The 17,156-nt window shown below is 40.5% G+C and overlaps 2 protein-coding genes across 3 annotated transcripts in view; one reads left to right on the top strand and one right to left on the bottom strand.

Moving 5' to 3' along the window:
- Nucleotides 1-888: 888 nt before the first annotated feature.
- wdr76 (WD repeat domain 76) lies at nt 889-8,114 on the top strand. The gene is made up of 15 exons (XM_040155260.1): nt 889-1,109; nt 1,333-1,452; nt 1,538-1,633; nt 1,806-1,898; nt 2,597-2,655; nt 3,282-3,399; nt 3,548-3,649; nt 4,096-4,136; nt 4,265-4,418; nt 4,841-4,999; nt 5,140-5,255; nt 5,421-5,519; nt 5,640-5,789; nt 5,909-5,962; nt 6,100-8,114. Exons 1-15 carry the CDS (start codon nt 1,059-1,061, stop codon nt 6,353-6,355), a joined length of 1,668 nt encoding a protein of 555 aa, XP_040011194.1. The 5' UTR covers nt 889-1,058; the 3' UTR covers nt 6,356-8,114.
- Nucleotides 8,115-9,057: 943 nt separating this feature from the next.
- Nucleotides 9,058-17,156, bottom strand: part of LOC120805329 (FERM domain-containing protein 5-like) — a 72,076-nt gene continuing 63,977 nt past the window's right edge. For both annotated transcript variants that reach the window (XM_040155608.1, XM_040155522.1), the window contains 6 exons: nt 15,743-15,806; nt 15,187-15,278; nt 15,019-15,093; nt 14,771-14,839; nt 14,494-14,600; nt 9,058-12,197 (listed from right to left, as the gene is read on the bottom strand). In XM_040155608.1, coding sequence (XP_040011542.1) covers nt 11,608-12,197; nt 14,494-14,600; nt 14,771-14,839; nt 15,019-15,093; nt 15,187-15,278; nt 15,743-15,806 — 997 coding nt within the window. In that variant the 3' untranslated portion in view covers nt 9,058-11,607. The remainder of the gene's footprint in view (nt 12,198-14,493; nt 14,601-14,770; nt 14,840-15,018; nt 15,094-15,186; nt 15,279-15,742; nt 15,807-17,156) is intronic.

The raw sequence follows: 17,156 nt of genomic DNA on the forward strand, positions 1-17,156 counted from the left end.
CTCTCAACATTACCGTGTTATGCATTTTCTGTTGAGGTTACTTTGAGTGTTTCTACCTGTTATAGGGTCAGAAGTTATTTTCATTTTTGTTTCTACACTGGTGTTGTGGAGCCCTTTGAGACAATTAACGTTATCAATGGCTACAGAAAAAAATGTATTTAATCATACTCAGCCATATAAACCATGCCTGCTTAGAAGCTTGGAACACTACAGTTTTTCAAGGAACATCAATGGGGAAATACAGGAGAAATTACTACCCTACCAACGCCTCAGTGAGTGGCCTCTACGTGGCTCTATAGAGACAAAATCAAGTGTGTAAAAATCTCTGGATGTCTTCAAAGACGTCTTCAAAGACGAGGTCAGGCTGCTTCTTTGAGCTGCTCAGATTCAACACACTGCTGAGATGGCCATTCACAAAAGGTCCATTAAGGAGTTAGCTCAGTCTTCAAGCAATTGTTTGTTTTTTCTCATATTTTTTGCCTTTAGTAGCGATAGCCTCTTCTTTCTCTGTGTGCATGGGTGTGTTTGTCTACTGAGGAGACTGACTATTTTCTAGTTTAACTCAGCATGGAGAAATACTGGTAGTGTGTGTCAGTCAACTGTTTGTTGCCGAAACGTTCTTAACTAATATCTTACTTTTGGACCTGTTATTCGTGTATGAATAGACCAGGGTTATCAATAGTTAAGTTATCTCAGCTTCCTGTCACTGCTATTGCCCAAATCTGCCAAAAGGTGTCGACATTATCACTGGCTCTGTGGAAGCCGACGCGGGGGCAAGAGACGAGACGTCAATCAAATTGCAAGGCGTTCATTGGCCACTGGCAGCAGAGAACAACCCCTTATTGCGATGACGTAAAATTTCTAACCAATGAGCGGCTAGGAGTCTGTTTCACAACAGAGGGACGGGGGCTAGTTACAAAACATTTCTACCGTGTGGCGCCAATTATTCTCCTAGACTTCCAATTATCATCTCAAGGACGAGCTGAGGGCTGTGCAGGTACTACCTGTTCGCATTTTTCTCGAAGAAAAAGCTCGTGTATCGTTGTACGCGTCCTAATATGTCGACAAGAGGAATAAAACGCGAAGCTGTCGTGAAGGCACAACCATCTGTGAGTTGCTGAAGGTTTTGAACCTGGTTTCTTCATCTTAAGCTCCATTTTTATCTGTGCTGGCTAACAGCTGAAAAACATAAACGTTAGCTACTTAAGTTTGGATGCCACACTCTATTTATATGATTTAATAGTTGGTTAGTAAGGTAGACATGGCCAAGCATTATTTTAGGCGTAAGTCCGGTGTGTTGTGAGTTCATTTTTAATAGAGCGCACCTTACAGGAAAGGACCCCTGTGAATTTCGAGGAAGCGGTTCGACGATCATCTCGAAAGGCCTTGGTACCTAAACGCATTCTATACTCTCCTGAGGACAGCACAGCTGAACCGCCCAAGAGGAAACGGGTAAGGGACACAACAGAAACGCGTAGAAACAAGAACATGTCATTTTGTTTTTTCTTTTGTTAATAAGCCAACGTTTTGTTGGTAGCAAACAAAAACGCACGATGACAAAAACGCCCAGAATAAGGCACTGGACCTGAAGGAGGAGGAGGATGCAGAAACAAGTGATGTGGAGCTTGCAATTGTAAGTGTGAAAACCCTTCACGATTGATCTCTCTCTCTCTCTCTCTCTCTCTCTCTCTCTCTCTCACACTCACACACACACACACACACACACACCACTGTTGTCATCTTCGATGTGAAAAGTTATTGAACGTTTCTACAGAATGTCAGTGCTGTATCTTTGTGTGACACAGAGTGCATATGGAGGACTTTCGGCATATGAACTGGAGCGACTGGAGAACATCCGACAGAACCAGGCGTTCCTGTCGTCCATCAACCTATTCCAGGTAGGTAGACAGGTGGGGTAGATGTAGCCGAATGGTTTGACCTTGACACCATAAATCCAGGGACGCTTGGCTTTAGGGCTGTATGATTTGTTTTTACTGACACTTTGAATCTCTCACTAACCTAACTTTACACTCATAGCAGTTTTCGTCTGGGTACGTAGGTAGGTAGGTAGTCTGAATCCCATGTAATTAATCTTAGAATAGCTACAAAACCTAATGACAACTATCAAGCCGTCTAACCACCCCAGAAGTCAGAATCTGTAACTGGTCATACTATAAATAATGCAGACAAACATAACACAAGAAAGGAAATGACATATACTGATTTACTAGGAATAAAATTGAATCATTGCATTTATTGATACTTAGATAAAAATTGGATAAAAAACTTGGTTTAAGTTAACTTAAAAGGGGGACCTTGGCTCAGCTAACAGTATCAATATATAACGCTGTAAATAGTGTAAACTTTAGAATTCTCATTGAAGTGGGCTCATAACGACCTCACATCCCCTCAACTATCCTGTTCAAATGAACTGGATCCTTTTCTGGAGTGCATGAAGGGAAAATGTGGGTCAGAATAGTTTGTTTGTCTGTATTTTGCAGAGATGGGTGCGCTAAGTTATCTATAGCCATGTTGTGACTCATTCCTCTATCTGTCATTGATGGGTGTTTAACTTTTGTTTTTTTTTTGTCAAAAGGCCAGCGAGGAGCTCAAGCAGTTGACACGGCCAAAGGCATCGCAGAGGGGTCTCATGAGGTACAGTTGACCGAGAGACTGACTGTTATTACAAAGCTCATAATTGAGTCTAGCAATAATTTTGAATAAAACTATTTGGGGGGAGGGTGCATGACATCTGGCATGAATGGTGAGCTGGTGAGTTTTACAGAGAAGCTTACAAATGTAGTGACAACAACACAATAGTTGGCATTCAGTATCTTCATTGTTCACTGTGCACGTATGCAACATCATCCTAGTCACTGCATGCATATCATGCATTATACTGCTGTTTATTAATTTAAATGTGATTTTTGAGTTTGAATCAAACAAAAGTGTAGGAAAGAGTTGAAAGTGTACTTAATGCTGATAGTAATTCATTTCTGTACAAAAATGAAGACATCCGGCAGTTCTGATCATTAGTTATCATTAAGTAAAAATATTAAATCTTGTTCCATCCTCTTAAACATGAGCTTTTTTTTTTTTTTTTTTTTTCATTTCATACCACTGCACATTGATCACTTTGGGTCTCTTGAGTGTTGTTTTGAAGATTAGACTTTAGACTGTCTGTCTGTTAGTTAGTTTCAACTCTAAGAATAAGCTTTCTAAAGTCAGAAAGTCTTCAAAAATCTTGATGTCACTGTAATGCAAAGTTTCTGTGGTGGCAGGTCACAGGCTTCTGCAAAAGAAGTGTTGCCCGCTCGCAAATCCCTTCGTCTCCAAAATAAAGAGGCAGAGGTCTTGACACTTCCCCCTGAGCCCAGGGGGACGCTGATCTATGAACAGGTATAGCCACATATAAATATATATATATGTACAGCATCATGCTGCTCCACTGCTCTCTGTCTGTCTGTCCACTTTTTCCTTCATTTCCTTTTCTTGCTGTTTTTCTTGTTTTTGTTGCTCACCTCAGTTATTTTTACTTTCTTTAAAGTCTACGCCAGCCAAGAAGCCTCCTGGCCCTATGCCCATGGCTCCAGTCAACATGGAAGAGGGAAGCAAGCTACCTTCACAACTTCTTAAGCTCTGCTCTGAGGTAGGAGTCACCTGTCTAGGCTAATGCGATGTTTCATGTTGTCATTACATCCCTGAGATTTTGTCCTAACATATTTAATATTCGGCTGCCATGATGGCTTTTAACATAGTCCATGCTTTGTCTTCTTTCCTGACAACCTCCGTATAAACAAAAAGCACTTTGTGACTTTAAGGAGGTCATATAAGATAAAGTTTATATTACAGTTAAAGTAAGTTTTTGTTTTTCCCTGAAAATAGTGAATGCATGCCGTGCTGTTAAGATGTTGACTGTTGTGCCTCTGGCACAAGAACACAGAATAATATTTAGAGTGATTAGTTAAAAATATCTTGGAAATGCCTAACCTTGAGATATGCATCCTTGCGTCTTTGTAGGTCTAGTAATTGTTGTTTTTCTTAGGCTGCCTGTGAAGCAATTAGTTAATCTTAAAATTGCTTTTCTTTTCATAGGAATCAACAGAAGAAAGAAAGGTGGAGCTTGATCTGAAAGAGTAAGTTTTAAAGTTTTGATTCTGACATTTCAGCTTATTGCTCAGCTAATAAAGAAGTGACTGCTCCATCGCCAAGGGGGCATATAAGTGGCTTCTTGACCAATGTCTACACTGGTGTCTTGGTGCAGGTACAGATCCACCCTTAAGAACATGAGGATAACTGAGGAAAGAGTGGCCAAAGTAGTGAAGGATCGCATCTTCTCTGCTGCTTTTCACCCCTGCACCAGCACCCTTCTGATGGCTGCAGGAGACAAGTGGGGGAAAGTTGGCCTCTGGAAGTTGGTAGGTTGTTTTGGTGCTCTGATCTTAATGATGTTGAAAGCGGGTATTTGACCACTAGAGGGCAGGAAGTGTGCTCAAGTCAAGCTCATAGCAACAGTCCTTGATGTACTTCTCTAACACTTTGATAAACAACAGAGTTACAGGAAAATGCCTATAGCTCTGTTCTTCGGCTTTCTTCAGCATCCACTCATTTACTTAGTCTCCCTTTCATCTTGCTCTGGTCCCATTGTTTACCCTTGTTTACCATTGCTTATGCAGTGAGAACAGCTTTTTGCGAAGTTTTATATGATAAATAAAAAAAATTCCTGGAAGCCATTTGTTTATCACTGAACACATAAATTCCCTTAAAATTTCACAAGTGTTTCATATGAAATATAAATCAGGAACTTGCATTCATTTTTTGCATGTTTCTATTCCTTCAGGGTGGCGATTGGGGGGATGATGGTGTGCTGCTTTTTGAGCCTCACACTCGTCCAGTGGGCTGCATGGCGTTCTCCAGAGCTCATGCCACCCACCTGCTGAGTCTCAGCTATGATGGATCTCTGCGCTGCATGGATGTAGAGAAGGCTGTATTTGATGATGTGAGCGAAATTTACTTTTTAAAAATTTATACTGTAGAGGTTGTAAGGTAAACTGACTTTTAAAGAGCTTAAAATATCATCTGTCCAGCACATTTACTCCTTTCACCAGTTGACGTCAGTCTTTTTGTTTATTGTTCCAGGTGTATGATATTGACGACGGCCTGAAAACCTTTGACTTTATGTCACATGACTGTTTGACACTAGTCGTTGGGAACTGGTATGGAGAAGTTGCCATCGTCGACAGGCGCACCCCAGGGTAATGTATTTTTGGTGACGATGATGGCTAGAAATAGTTTTTGGTTTCTGTCAAATGGTGTTGAAAAATAACAGTTTGGATGAAAAAATGGAAGTCTTTTCTCTTAATGATATTATCGTTGTTGTTGTTATGAACATGCTATATTGGTGATTCATTTCTCTGCAGAAACACTCACGAATCCCTCCACTCATTGGACCCAAAGACTCTACGTTGTGTTAGCGTCCACCCTTTACAGAAGCAGTATTTTGCTGTGGCAGAAAGCAGGTATGGCCGATCCTTGACTTTTATTTACTTTTTTCCATTAAGATCTGTTTGTTTACAGTTCTCTATCTTGTGTCGGTCTGTCGTTTTGAAGTTAAATGAATGTTTTAATCTTGTCTGCAGGGTAGTGAATATTTACGACAGCAGATACTTGAAGACCAAAAGCAAGGCAGTCTCCCAGCTGCATGGCCACTCTTTAAGCATATCGAGCGCTCATTTCTCCCCTTGCACGGGGAACAGAGTTCTCACTTCCTGTATGGATAACCACATAAGGTGCAGCCAGCTCAGCGCTTTGAATAATTGGGTTTTTTTTACGTTTTTTTTTTTAAAATGTAGTTTATTTTTCAATCCCAGCTCAATTTATAGACTTTTTTTTTTTTTTTTGGTTACAGGATATATGACACATCTGCAATGACTACAAAATCTCCCTTGCTGACAAGCATCAGGTACATCCATTCATTTGAACTTAAACTTTGTAATTGGATCAATGATAATTTTTGTGCTTTCCTGTTCTTCTCTGTTTCTGTGCTTTTGAGACTTGTGTAACCTGAACTTACTCACGACCTGTCCTCTCAATTTTCAGACATGACATGCAAACAGGCCGCTGGCTGAGTAAACTGTCAGCAGTGTGGGACCCCAAACAGGAAGACTGCTTTGTGGTGGGAAGCATGTTGAAGCCTCGGAGGGTACAGGTTTTCCACGAAAGTGGCCAGCCCCAGCACTCCTTCATGGATGACGAGAACCTTAACACAGTGCTGTCCGTCACTGCTTTCCACCCCACAAGAAACGCCTTACTGGGGGGCAATGCGTCAGGGCGTCTGCATGTCTTCTCTGGCTAAAATAAAGACCAAATCATGGATGACATGCACTTCTGGTTGCCTTCAGCAGGGTAGAAGAACATGTAAGAATATAGTTCATCTCAGTAAGGGTGTAAATATCTGTGCTGGAAGCAAGTTGTGACAATATTGTCTCTTGCTTGTTCCCCTCTTTAGATTTTAATACAGTATTTTCATAATTCTCATACTTTAGATAAGTAACATACCTTTAATTTAAATATCAACTTACACTCTTTAAGTCACCATTCATGTTCATAGAGATACTACACTCAGAGGTACAGTATAAACATTCATACCCCGTGAGTTAATGCAGTGTCACTAGCAAAGTATGAGAATTTTCTTCCTAATTATTCACAACAAAATACCCGTTTATTGCTACACAGGGTAAGTAGTGTCAGAGAGAAGTTGTATTTGAGGATCGTCAAGCTGTGATGCAAAGCTGCTCTTGTTACATAGGCAGTGAAATGCATCATTTGCAAAATTTGGTACCATGTCTATATAAAAATATATTTATCCCTCAGACTTGTTCAGATCACATCTCTTCCCCACTCTGATATCTAGTTAGAACAACAACCGAACCTCTTGGCCACGTCTGCGTGCTTTGACGCATTGATTTGCAGCTGCATGATTGGCTAATTACCTATTTGCATTAACAAGGAGGTATATTTACCCCTGTCGGCCTTCAGTCTACTTGGTGGTTGGGTCTGTATGAGCTTACATGAGGACACTGTACTCTTGTCCATTCTTTGCAAAACTGCTTAAGTTCTTTGAAGTTTCATGAGGACTGTGGGTGAACAGTGTTCTACCACAAATTTTGGACTGAGGTCTGGACTCGAGGGTCATTACTGTGTTTTGAAGCCACTCCTGTGTAGATTTGACTTCATATTTGGGTTTGTTGTCTTGCTAGAAAATAAATTTCAAATCACAGTTCTCTTGCAGATGGCAGCAAGGTTTTCCTCAGTTATATACCTGTGCTTTCCTGCATTCATTTTACCCTCTCCCCTCAACAAGCTGTCAGACTACTAATAAAGTAGCCTGCCCACAGCATGATGCTGCCACTGCCAACCTTCATGGTGCAGAGGATGTGTTAATCCTCCTTTGCAATGTTTGTACAATGGCTAAAAAAAAATTAATTTTTGGATCAAATTTGGCAGATTTACAGCTGTGCTTGTTTCCTCCTTCCTTATGCTGCTGTAGGGGGTATTAAGTGCCTTGGAAATTATCTTGACTTCTCCCGATTGGAACTTTTCAATATGTTTTCTCAGATATGTCACATTTGCCTTTTTTTTTTTTTTTTTTTAAGGAAAAAAAGTTTTTAGTCAACCTAATATAGGTCAGTTCATGGAGAGATGTCCACTTTAAGATTAGACCCCCCCCGTTAAGCAGTAACTCCATTACTGACATCCAGTTGGATTCAAAATAAAAAGTGAAAATGCAATGGTTAGAAATCATTATACAGGCACTAAAGGCAACCAGTGATTAAACGTGGGCATTTGGGGGTATGTGTTGTTGACTCTGCTCTTTACTTTTCTGTTATCATATTTGCTATTTTTTTATTCTCCAAATGTCTTACAGAACCCAAGCAAGTTCTAAAATGGGTTCCCTCTATATTGTTTGCTTTTTTGTGGCGCAGTGGATTTGTAGGGGCAACATTATTTTGACTCTGAAAGGCGCCTGTTTGTAAAGTTGACTATGTTCATTTCATGTTTTTTATATGTGGCTTCTGAAGCAAATAGAACAAATAAATACAGAGACATTTTTATTCTAACCATTTCGACTATGAATATTATTAGTCTCAGCAGTGGTAGTATTGTTGGCCCCTTAAGCAGGCAGCATTGTAACATAAAAGCATAGTGTATGTTATCAGTGACCAGTCTATTGTTATAGAGCAGGGCCACTGAAAAACTGATCTGGGTTATGCTGTTGACTGTTTCTTCTGTGAATTCAGAATGGAACTTGTAGCCACACTAGCTGCTAGATGTCAAGAAGAGATTATATTTATTCATAAATGGAGTACACCAGTCTTCAGTCAGTCATTGGAAATATGCAGTCTTGCTGGAGGTAATAAATGCAGAACACATGCTTACAGCACATTTCCATGTGCGGGGGCCATGGTACAGGGAGACCACATCTGAGGCTTTATTCCTGTTTACACAATTCAGTAAAACAAAAGCAACGGAAGTTGGATGGAACTGTCATCCTTCTTTGTCAATGTGCCCGTTCAAGTGATATGAAACAGATTTTAACAATACAAAAAAATCCATATATTGAACTGCATTGCACAAATAAGGATTCAGGTAGTTGAGTGTGCTACTTCTGCTGTTTTTTAAATTGGCTAAAAATATAAACTGCTCCGCTTCAAGTGAAAATGGGTCTACTGCCAGAAGTTCCGTTCATTTACATGTACTTTCACAGGAAAACTTGCATCTAATCTTTCGATAAAATGAGTCGAAGAGCAGTCTAGGATTAGGCAACAATCAAACAAGATTTACGTTAAATTTTTTTTCCCACCTTTTTTTTTTTTTTGGGACAATAGGAATTTTGGAGAAGTATCAGTACCACAGAGCCTTGCCTACCGCTGTGGGTAATCAGGAACAGTCGGCACCATTCCCTTCACACATGCACCTATAGGCTGTTTTACATTGAGAGGATTCAAAGGACGTTTTTCATGTCTAGCTGACAGAGACGAACATTAGTTTGCAGTTCATGGTTATTAGTATTCATTACATTATCTGTAATATTTATTGCTCAAATTATGTTGTGGATTTTTTTCATACACATGAACATAAAATGAGACTTTAAAGTACATTATAGGAGGCAAAAAGCAAATTTTCAGCCTCAACTGGTACCTTTCACCTAACACATCAATCAAAAACCACCAAGCACCATCTGAATTAAAGCATATACAGCAGTAATTTATCAAGTCTGACAAACATCAGCAAAATGTTTTTTTTCAATTGAATATAAATATAGTCAATATTTCTGTTACTCTAACTCATCCAACTCTGCAACAAAATGAAAAACGTGCGAATTATTAATACTTCTGGTCATTTCACCCTTGTTGAATTTGAAAATATCAGTACTGTACATACAAAAATAACATCAACATTTAAAGCCTGGTATTTAATACTGCAGGGATTCTCAGAGGACAGTTTTCATTTGTACTTTCAACCTGTGGAAACTTTTGGCAAAAATTTGAATATTAATACAATAACTATGCAAACTGTCCCTGGACACCTGGATATCCGGAACCTCTCGGCCAGTCATTATCCTAAACCAAACCTCTTGTTGCATAAATAATACATCCATGTATTGTTTTTAGGTATAATGTTGTACACCTGCGGATCAGCCTAGGATTACCACTGGCACACAGCATATAAATCTACTTACAGTATTGTAATGAAGCAGTTGTAGGGTTTGTTGTGAGTTAACTGTCACAAACTGACTGTGGTTTTAAATTATGCTGTTGATTGCTCTGGGCTGTAGGCTAATCTGTGAAATAACATAAGGCTGGAGAGGGACAGCAGACTATCAGAGTATCCATCTGTTGATGCAAACTGAAAAACATCACACAACAGAGGTTTCTTTGGTAGGTGCAATGATGAAGACTGCAGTAGGACGTAAACATGACTTATTTTAGGCTCTCCTGTGAGTGAGTGCGGGCTGAAAACTGTCCATTAAGTCACTGTGAGGAAATCAACCAGACATCAGTTTGTACAAAAATGGAAACATGATTTAAATATATTCAGCCTTTACAGATAAATGCATAAATTTGAACACAGCAGGCGTAAACAAAAATGGAACATTGGTCTTGAAACAAAAAAATGGGAACATTAACTCTCTTAACTGTATATACTGTGGGAAAATAGCACTAAATCTTTGCACTTTACAAGGGTAAAACAAGGTCAAATTTCCCATCATGGAAAGGATCTTGAGTTTTTTTATATTAACAGTATTGCACATCAAGATAAAACTCCTTGTACAGAGTGGGAGTCAAAAGAGCTAACCAAACACTTCGCTATCACTGAAGCACTAGCTCACACAGTCCCATCACTTTTACAACTACTGTAAAAGTAACTACGGCAAAGTGACAACTTTTCCACACACGAGTTGATTGTAGTTATTAGCATTGTTTGGCTGATATTTAATAAAATCAGTACACCTACCACCTCCATTATTTACTTACTGTATATCCTTGCAAAAGCTTAATTTATAGTCATTGGATGATTTATTGGTGCTCTGGACAAAAAATGGTAACGTGAGCACACTGTTAACAGACGTCTGACCACAAACTAAGTCACACTTATTACAAAAAAATCATTCAAGGCTCCTAACAGGGCAGCACCGACATCACTCCTGGGTCAAATAGCTACTGCAACTAATTCTTAGCACTTGTTTAAATCTAATATGCCAGATGTGGGGCTGTATACCACATCAGGAGAATTCTGGACAGTCAGGGAAGTTAACAGTTACCTAAAAGTGCTAAATTCTCTTTTGCTCTATGCAGCAAATTCCACATATCTGCCTAAAAACTGTATAGAACAAAATTTTATATTTGCAAATATTATTTTAGTCAGGACTGATCTACATTCGGCAAGTACTGAATTTTACTTTTCACGCTTCCTCGAAACCCCCTCCCCCCAAAAAAATCTGTTTACAATTCCAAACAGTAGTTATCAGTCTCATAGCAGCGATCATAACAACATTTAATCATCATGAATGTTGTTGTTGGCTTTGAAATGAGAAAATTAGATGAGCTAGACTGCCCCCCATCTCGTCTTCTTTCAAAACGTTACTCGGACTCTCACGTCACACAACACACACCCCAACACCAAGTCGTTCTGTCTTACAATAATGTTACAACATATTAGTTAATACAAAAATAAAGGCAACTGTTATCAGTGGTTGAATAACTGAAGTCTTTCAGACTTGCTTGTCCCTTTCAGTATTTAAATTAAACCCTGTTACTGTGAATTTTTGTAAAAAATAATAATAATTTCCAAAGTAAAATGTGATTTTCTTTCCTCGCAGTGATGGTCAAACATAATAAACAAGGCTATTAAGGGGACAGTCCGTGGCTTGTGACAGGAACTCCTTCCTGGGAGAAGCTGAGTCCACAGCGGGAACAGGGCTGCCACCTTTTTCCTTTTCCCTCCTCTTACCGTCTCTCCTGACCTTACCGTCTCTTATGTGTCCCATCTCCATCAGTGGAGGCCTGTGTAGTGTCACTCAGTCTCTGCATTTTTCACCTGGCCTCACTTGCTGATGAGGAAACCTCCCATCCATCGTAACTTACAGGCGAACCAGCGCCGCAGAGGGCAGAAGTATTCAAAGTGGAACTGCTGGAATTCGGGTGTCTTGCGGATGTCTCTCAGGAAGGCAATGTCCAGGTCTGACTCTGTCAGCATGATGAGGAGCAGCAGCAGGGCGAACAGCAGTCCGATAGTAACCAGGAACAGACGTAACACGCTCAGGACGAACTTGTTCAGCTCCTCTACATCGCTCGGTGGTGACGGCCTGCTCCTAACCATGCGCAGAGCTCTCCTGCCGGGCCTGAACTCTGCCGCCTGCCCTTCCTTCGACGTCCCTGCCTCTGACTCCTTCTCCTCATCGATGCTGCAGGGAGAGCCATTGAGATGGCGAGCCAAAGGCATCTCCATGCCATGTTCGGCCACGGGTGTAGGCAGCACACTATCTGATGGGCTGTAGGCCTCATCGGAGATGATTGCTGATGTACTTGCCTCGCTGCCGTCCACCATCTGGCCCCGGGAAGGCATGAAGGAGTCGCCATGGGAGACAGAACGCACAGGCGTGGAGTGGGCGCTGTCTCGAAGGGACTCCAGACCTGAAAACACATAGCAGAGGAAGGCAGTTCATAAGGGAGATACAATATTCAGTCATTTGGAGGTATTGTTGCAAGATACACACCGAATTTAAGGAGAGATTATCTGACATGATGACTCTCTTATACATAACTGGGAATAAATCAGTTCAAACATATTATCTCCTCACACATGTAGTTGGAAACCATACCCAACAGTATCTATGGAAATTTACTATGTGTGTGTTATCACAGTGTCAAACACATAAAGTAATAAAGTAGTGAATATTTCTGTGTAATATTTGATGGAGGCAAAAACCACAGTTAATATCAATAAACACAACAGTAGGGAAATATAAATTGTTTGAAGTAATGTGCATGTGTGCAGCCTTGCAAGTGTATGAGTTGCCACTTGCAGTTAGGGTCGTGAAAATACAGAACAGTTACACTTTGAACAATTCAGTCTCACAGTGTGAGACCATCACATTTATTATTGCATTTATTGTTACTCTAAAGCAGAGTCAAAATGGTACAGTTGAAATACAAGATCTATTCAAATCCAGGACCCATGGTAATGGATGTAAGCTCTCAAGAACCACAAAAATGCCATAATCTTGCATTACGAAACGAGTCTTGGTTTTTTTACCTGACCTACTGTCTGGTAGGCTGCAGCCATGGAGTTGGGGTGGGACAGCTAGCCTGGAAGGGGTCCTGGAGCTCTGTCCCTTCCCAGGACCAGAGCCTGAGGTGGAAGAACCCCCAGGGAGAGCAGGGAAAAGGGGTAGGACCCCCAGGGCCTTGCCCAAGATCCTGGGTCCCATGGACAGCACGCGCACCTTCACATCTCGATAACAATAGTTGATCATGCGCAAGTGAACGTTCACCTTGGTCTTAATCTGGATCAGACACTTCACCATGGTTCAAGGGGGAGCAAAGAAACACCTGTCTAACCTTAGCTGCGTTCTGTCAATTCTTACGACCGCGTCTCCTCTTTGTCCTCCTGCTGTCTGTCTAAGCAGCTAAGCAGCACTCCCTTCTCCACAGCGAGCTCCCATATGCTGGCAGGCAGGCTGACAGCATTAGATAAAATAGAAAGACGGACAGAGAGTGAAAGACAAGGCACAGGAATGTGGTCCACTTGTGCCACAGTTCACCTTGTCCCCCCCCTGCTGTCGGCTGTGACACACAAGGCATGGCTGCTGACAGCAGGAGCTATTTTCAGCCTGAGATATTATTACCAGTGGAAACACCAGCACAGACAGAGCAACAGGACAAAACACAGGGGATGTGTTACACTGTTGCAACAGTGGGGTGCAATGTCAGAGCCTGTTCTATAATGTCAATGACAAGAGGGAGGGTAGTGTGACAAAAGACCTTTTTTGTTGTGATCAAAAAGTTTATTTAGAGTTATTCAGGCTGGTCAACAACAGCAAACGCACTCACAGTGGCAGCACTGGCAAAAGGTTAATAGCCTGTTAAAGGAAAGAGGGTACAGTAAGTGCCCTTTATAAACTGACAGGATGACTTTCTCACGTCAAAATAATGCCTGAGGCCACTGGCTGATGGATGCTCCTTGAGTGTGTATGTGTGTGTGTCCGAAAGCAGACATCCGAGAGACAGAGAGCGAGAGATCACACATTTTTATTCTTTATAGGGATAATGTGTGAGTGTATTAAAATTGTGGGTGGGACCCCAGAGATTTTGCGCTGGGGGTGTGTAATCGATGGCAAATCAAGTCACATGGACTAAGAGAGTGATCCCCAACCTGGGGCACTTGTACCACAAGGGGCACTTCTGCAGTTGCCAGGGGGTACGAGGAAAGATTATACAAATTACAATCTGATTAAAAAAAAGGTTGAAATAATTAGGTAATGAAGATGGATTTATTTCATTTTCCGTTCTGCCACTAATGGTACCCATGCAGGCGTGACCAAACCTATACACTGACCGTTCAACTGTATGAAAAAAATCCTAGTAACAATTTCAACTTTTATTTAGCTAATAGTGTTATGTATGATCCAGTTTGAAATAAATTCATATGAAGATGAATGTGGCGTTGGGGAGAAAGGGTACTTGAGTTCATCGGGCAGGGCTGTAGGGGTATTTCTGAAAAAATGGTTGGGAAAAACTGGACTAAGAGACATTTTCTGGCTCACTGACCAATGCAGCCTCTTGCTCACACATCCAAACCCAAATGTCTTTTAGGCGGTCTGAGGACTCACATCCTTGACCTCCTGTCAACATACCGAGTGCTTTTATTATCTCAGCCATACTTTTTAAAACCTATTTCTCAACTCTTGTGTGTGTGTGTGTGTTATACCTTCCATGATGGAGATGTGCACAGCTCTTCGTCGGGTCCTAGGGACGCTGGTCAAACGAGGGCCGTGGGTGATGGATGGACAGCTCCTACTTGGCACCATGCCAGCCCTGGACGAACACACAGGTATACATAAACGAACACAAAAAAACATTCATATGCACCACCATGTGCACACAGGTAAGCATGAATGCACAAACATACATAAAATGTATACATCATAACAAGTATTCAGTTTAAGCAATAAACTGCACAATTTAACTAATATAGGAAATCTTACCTGTGAATCTCAGGGGGGTCTCTCTTAATTTTGGCACTTTGTTCCATTACTTCCTTTGCAACCTTTCCACTGAGAAAAGATAGGGAAAGAAAGTATGTTAATCTGTGATTTATACAAAACGAGACCACTAAAACAAGCGCTGCAGAACCAAAGAATTTGTGTACAACTGTTTTAGCCAAGGCATGTACTTAATATTCCTGAGTTGTCCATCTATAAAGTGCTACAAATACACCGTGTGCATTTGATACCTGTATCTAAAGCGACTACCCTTGAAGAAGAGATTACTACTGGACACAGTGCGCACTTGACTCGACTTCTCCAACCTGTGAGTTAATGGGGAGAAAAATCATAAATACAGTCGTAAATGAAATGAAAAGTCCATTCTGAAGTAAACTTTTGCAGGTGCTGTGACTCACTTGTAGAAGGCCTGATTCTCGACTCCACACTTCCACAGATGCTTACAGGCCTCAGGTGTAGGTGCAAAGTAGGTCAGTATGATTTTCTTATCCTGTAAATCCAACACAGCAACTCATATGTATATTACATGTTTATAATGACACAAAATATTCACACTTCTCTGATACTGACGGACAACAGTGTTCGGATTGTCCTAAGGCTTATCTTCAAATGTAAAGTCTTTCCTGACATTAAAACTCTCAGATTTTCTGAGCTCTTGACTACAGGACATTATCACCCATCAGTCAAAACAACCCCTCCAGGATCTGGACTTGCAGAACATACAGTATGTTACCCACTGTCACACAGTGGCTTTACTTTGCTCTTTTGTATGCTAAAACACATGGCTTGACACACATTTTTGTCCCATCATTTCCTGGCTACTTCTGTATTAAGGATAGATTACTTTGGCTCCCCAGTGACAATTTCTCCATGCATAAAACAAGGCCATACTCATTTAACTTCCTGAGCTCCACAGGCCAGAAAAGGCAGCCTTTTAATAATGCATACGCGTACCTCCTTCTGATTTGCATATATATGGAATGTCTTTGCTTCAAACTTGAGTTTGGTCACCTCCTCCCTGAGATACAGAGACAGAACAAAGGCCAGACAGACAGAGAGGAAAAGAACAATGAGAAATGGAAACAGCAAAACAAAAATCACAAGGTAAAGTAAAGAGAAAGAACAACAGAAACAATCAAAGAGGGAGGTAGAGGCAGAACAAAAGCGAGAGAAAGGCAGGAAAAGAAGGGAGAGACAGAAAAGGACAAGGGTGCTAAAATATTCATTTTGGCTGGAGGTAAATGAATAATCCCAACAGTCTCATGTCTGTGTAGAGAGGTCTAGACACATTGATTATAGATTGCAAGAATTACAAATTACAAGAATAAGATACAACAGATTTTAAAAAAAAGTTTTCTACAACAACAACACCTCTAAGCAACTCAGTTTATGAAAAATTTTGAGCATGCTGCTTCACAGCTGGTTTACTCAGCTGACTTGTAAGGTTACTAAAATCCTGGACAGATCACTGGTGACTTTTGCTTCTTTTTGCCTCATGTTTCAGTAAGTTTGAAGATATATGAAATGTTATTTCTACTGCATATACAGTACATACCACCATGGATGTCTTACACAGTGGTTGTGTCAAATCATGGCAACCAATCATCATCACGACACAATGGAGAAGGCCAAGTCACATTTAAACATTGCACTGTTCCTGGTGGATTGGTATAAGCTTAAGTATAAAAGTTCCATATTTTTGTTTTGGACTTTTGGCTCTCAAACATATGGCTCAGAATCAAAACACTGCAATAAAAATGATTTTCTCAAGACAAATTCATGGCACTTATACAGTTTCCACTCTGTTGTGATCATTTTTACACAAATTTAGATTTGTATGTGAACTCTTTATCTATTTTTATTTTTTCAAAACACAAAATGACTGATGGGGTGTATTGTATTATTACATTTGATCAATGCAGGATCAAGAATCTAAATCCTAAAGACAATGGAGTAAAAATTAGTTGTTTGGACCAACAGTGTAATAGTTTGGATTCGGAAGACTTGGATTATGCAACACAAGCTGTTGAAAGTCATTTTTGGATTTTCATTTTCCTTCTCTGGCACCTTGAACAACTTGGTGTAAAGCACATCTGTTATTCTGAAAAAGAGTTCAGCTGATCTATCCTAAATCACTCGCTGTGTATTACGACATAGAAACTTGAAAATTTGGACTTGACCATTAAGCAGCTTGTTGAGTTTGCTGGCACTCTACTTTGTACAAGCTGTTAACGCAAGAAGGATGCATATTCGTGTTTCCAATTGTGCATAAAAGGACAGTATAAATGCCGCTGAAAATAATTTGGAAATGTAACAATTTCATACGCATACAGCCACAAAGTCTGGCTCTCATGTGGCCAGAAACATA

This window comes from Xiphias gladius, chromosome 1 (genome assembly GCF_016859285.1).
Source record: "Xiphias gladius isolate SHS-SW01 ecotype Sanya breed wild chromosome 1, ASM1685928v1, whole genome shotgun sequence".
NCBI classification, from domain to species: Eukaryota; Metazoa; Chordata; class Actinopteri; order Istiophoriformes; family Xiphiidae; genus Xiphias; species Xiphias gladius.

Bases quoted from the DNA above. Each gene is read 5' to 3' on its own strand.
- wdr76 (XM_040155260.1), top strand. From the start codon at position 1,059: ATGTCGACAAGAGGAATAAAACGCGAAGCTGTCGTGAAGGCACAACCA. The intron at 2,656-3,281 runs GTACAGTTGACC...CTGTGGTGGCAG, and splicing joins TCGCAGAGGGGTCTCATGAG to GTCACAGGCTTCTGCAAAAG. The intron at 5,963-6,099 runs GTACATCCATTC...CTCAATTTTCAG, and splicing joins CCCTTGCTGACAAGCATCAG to ACATGACATGCAAACAGGCC.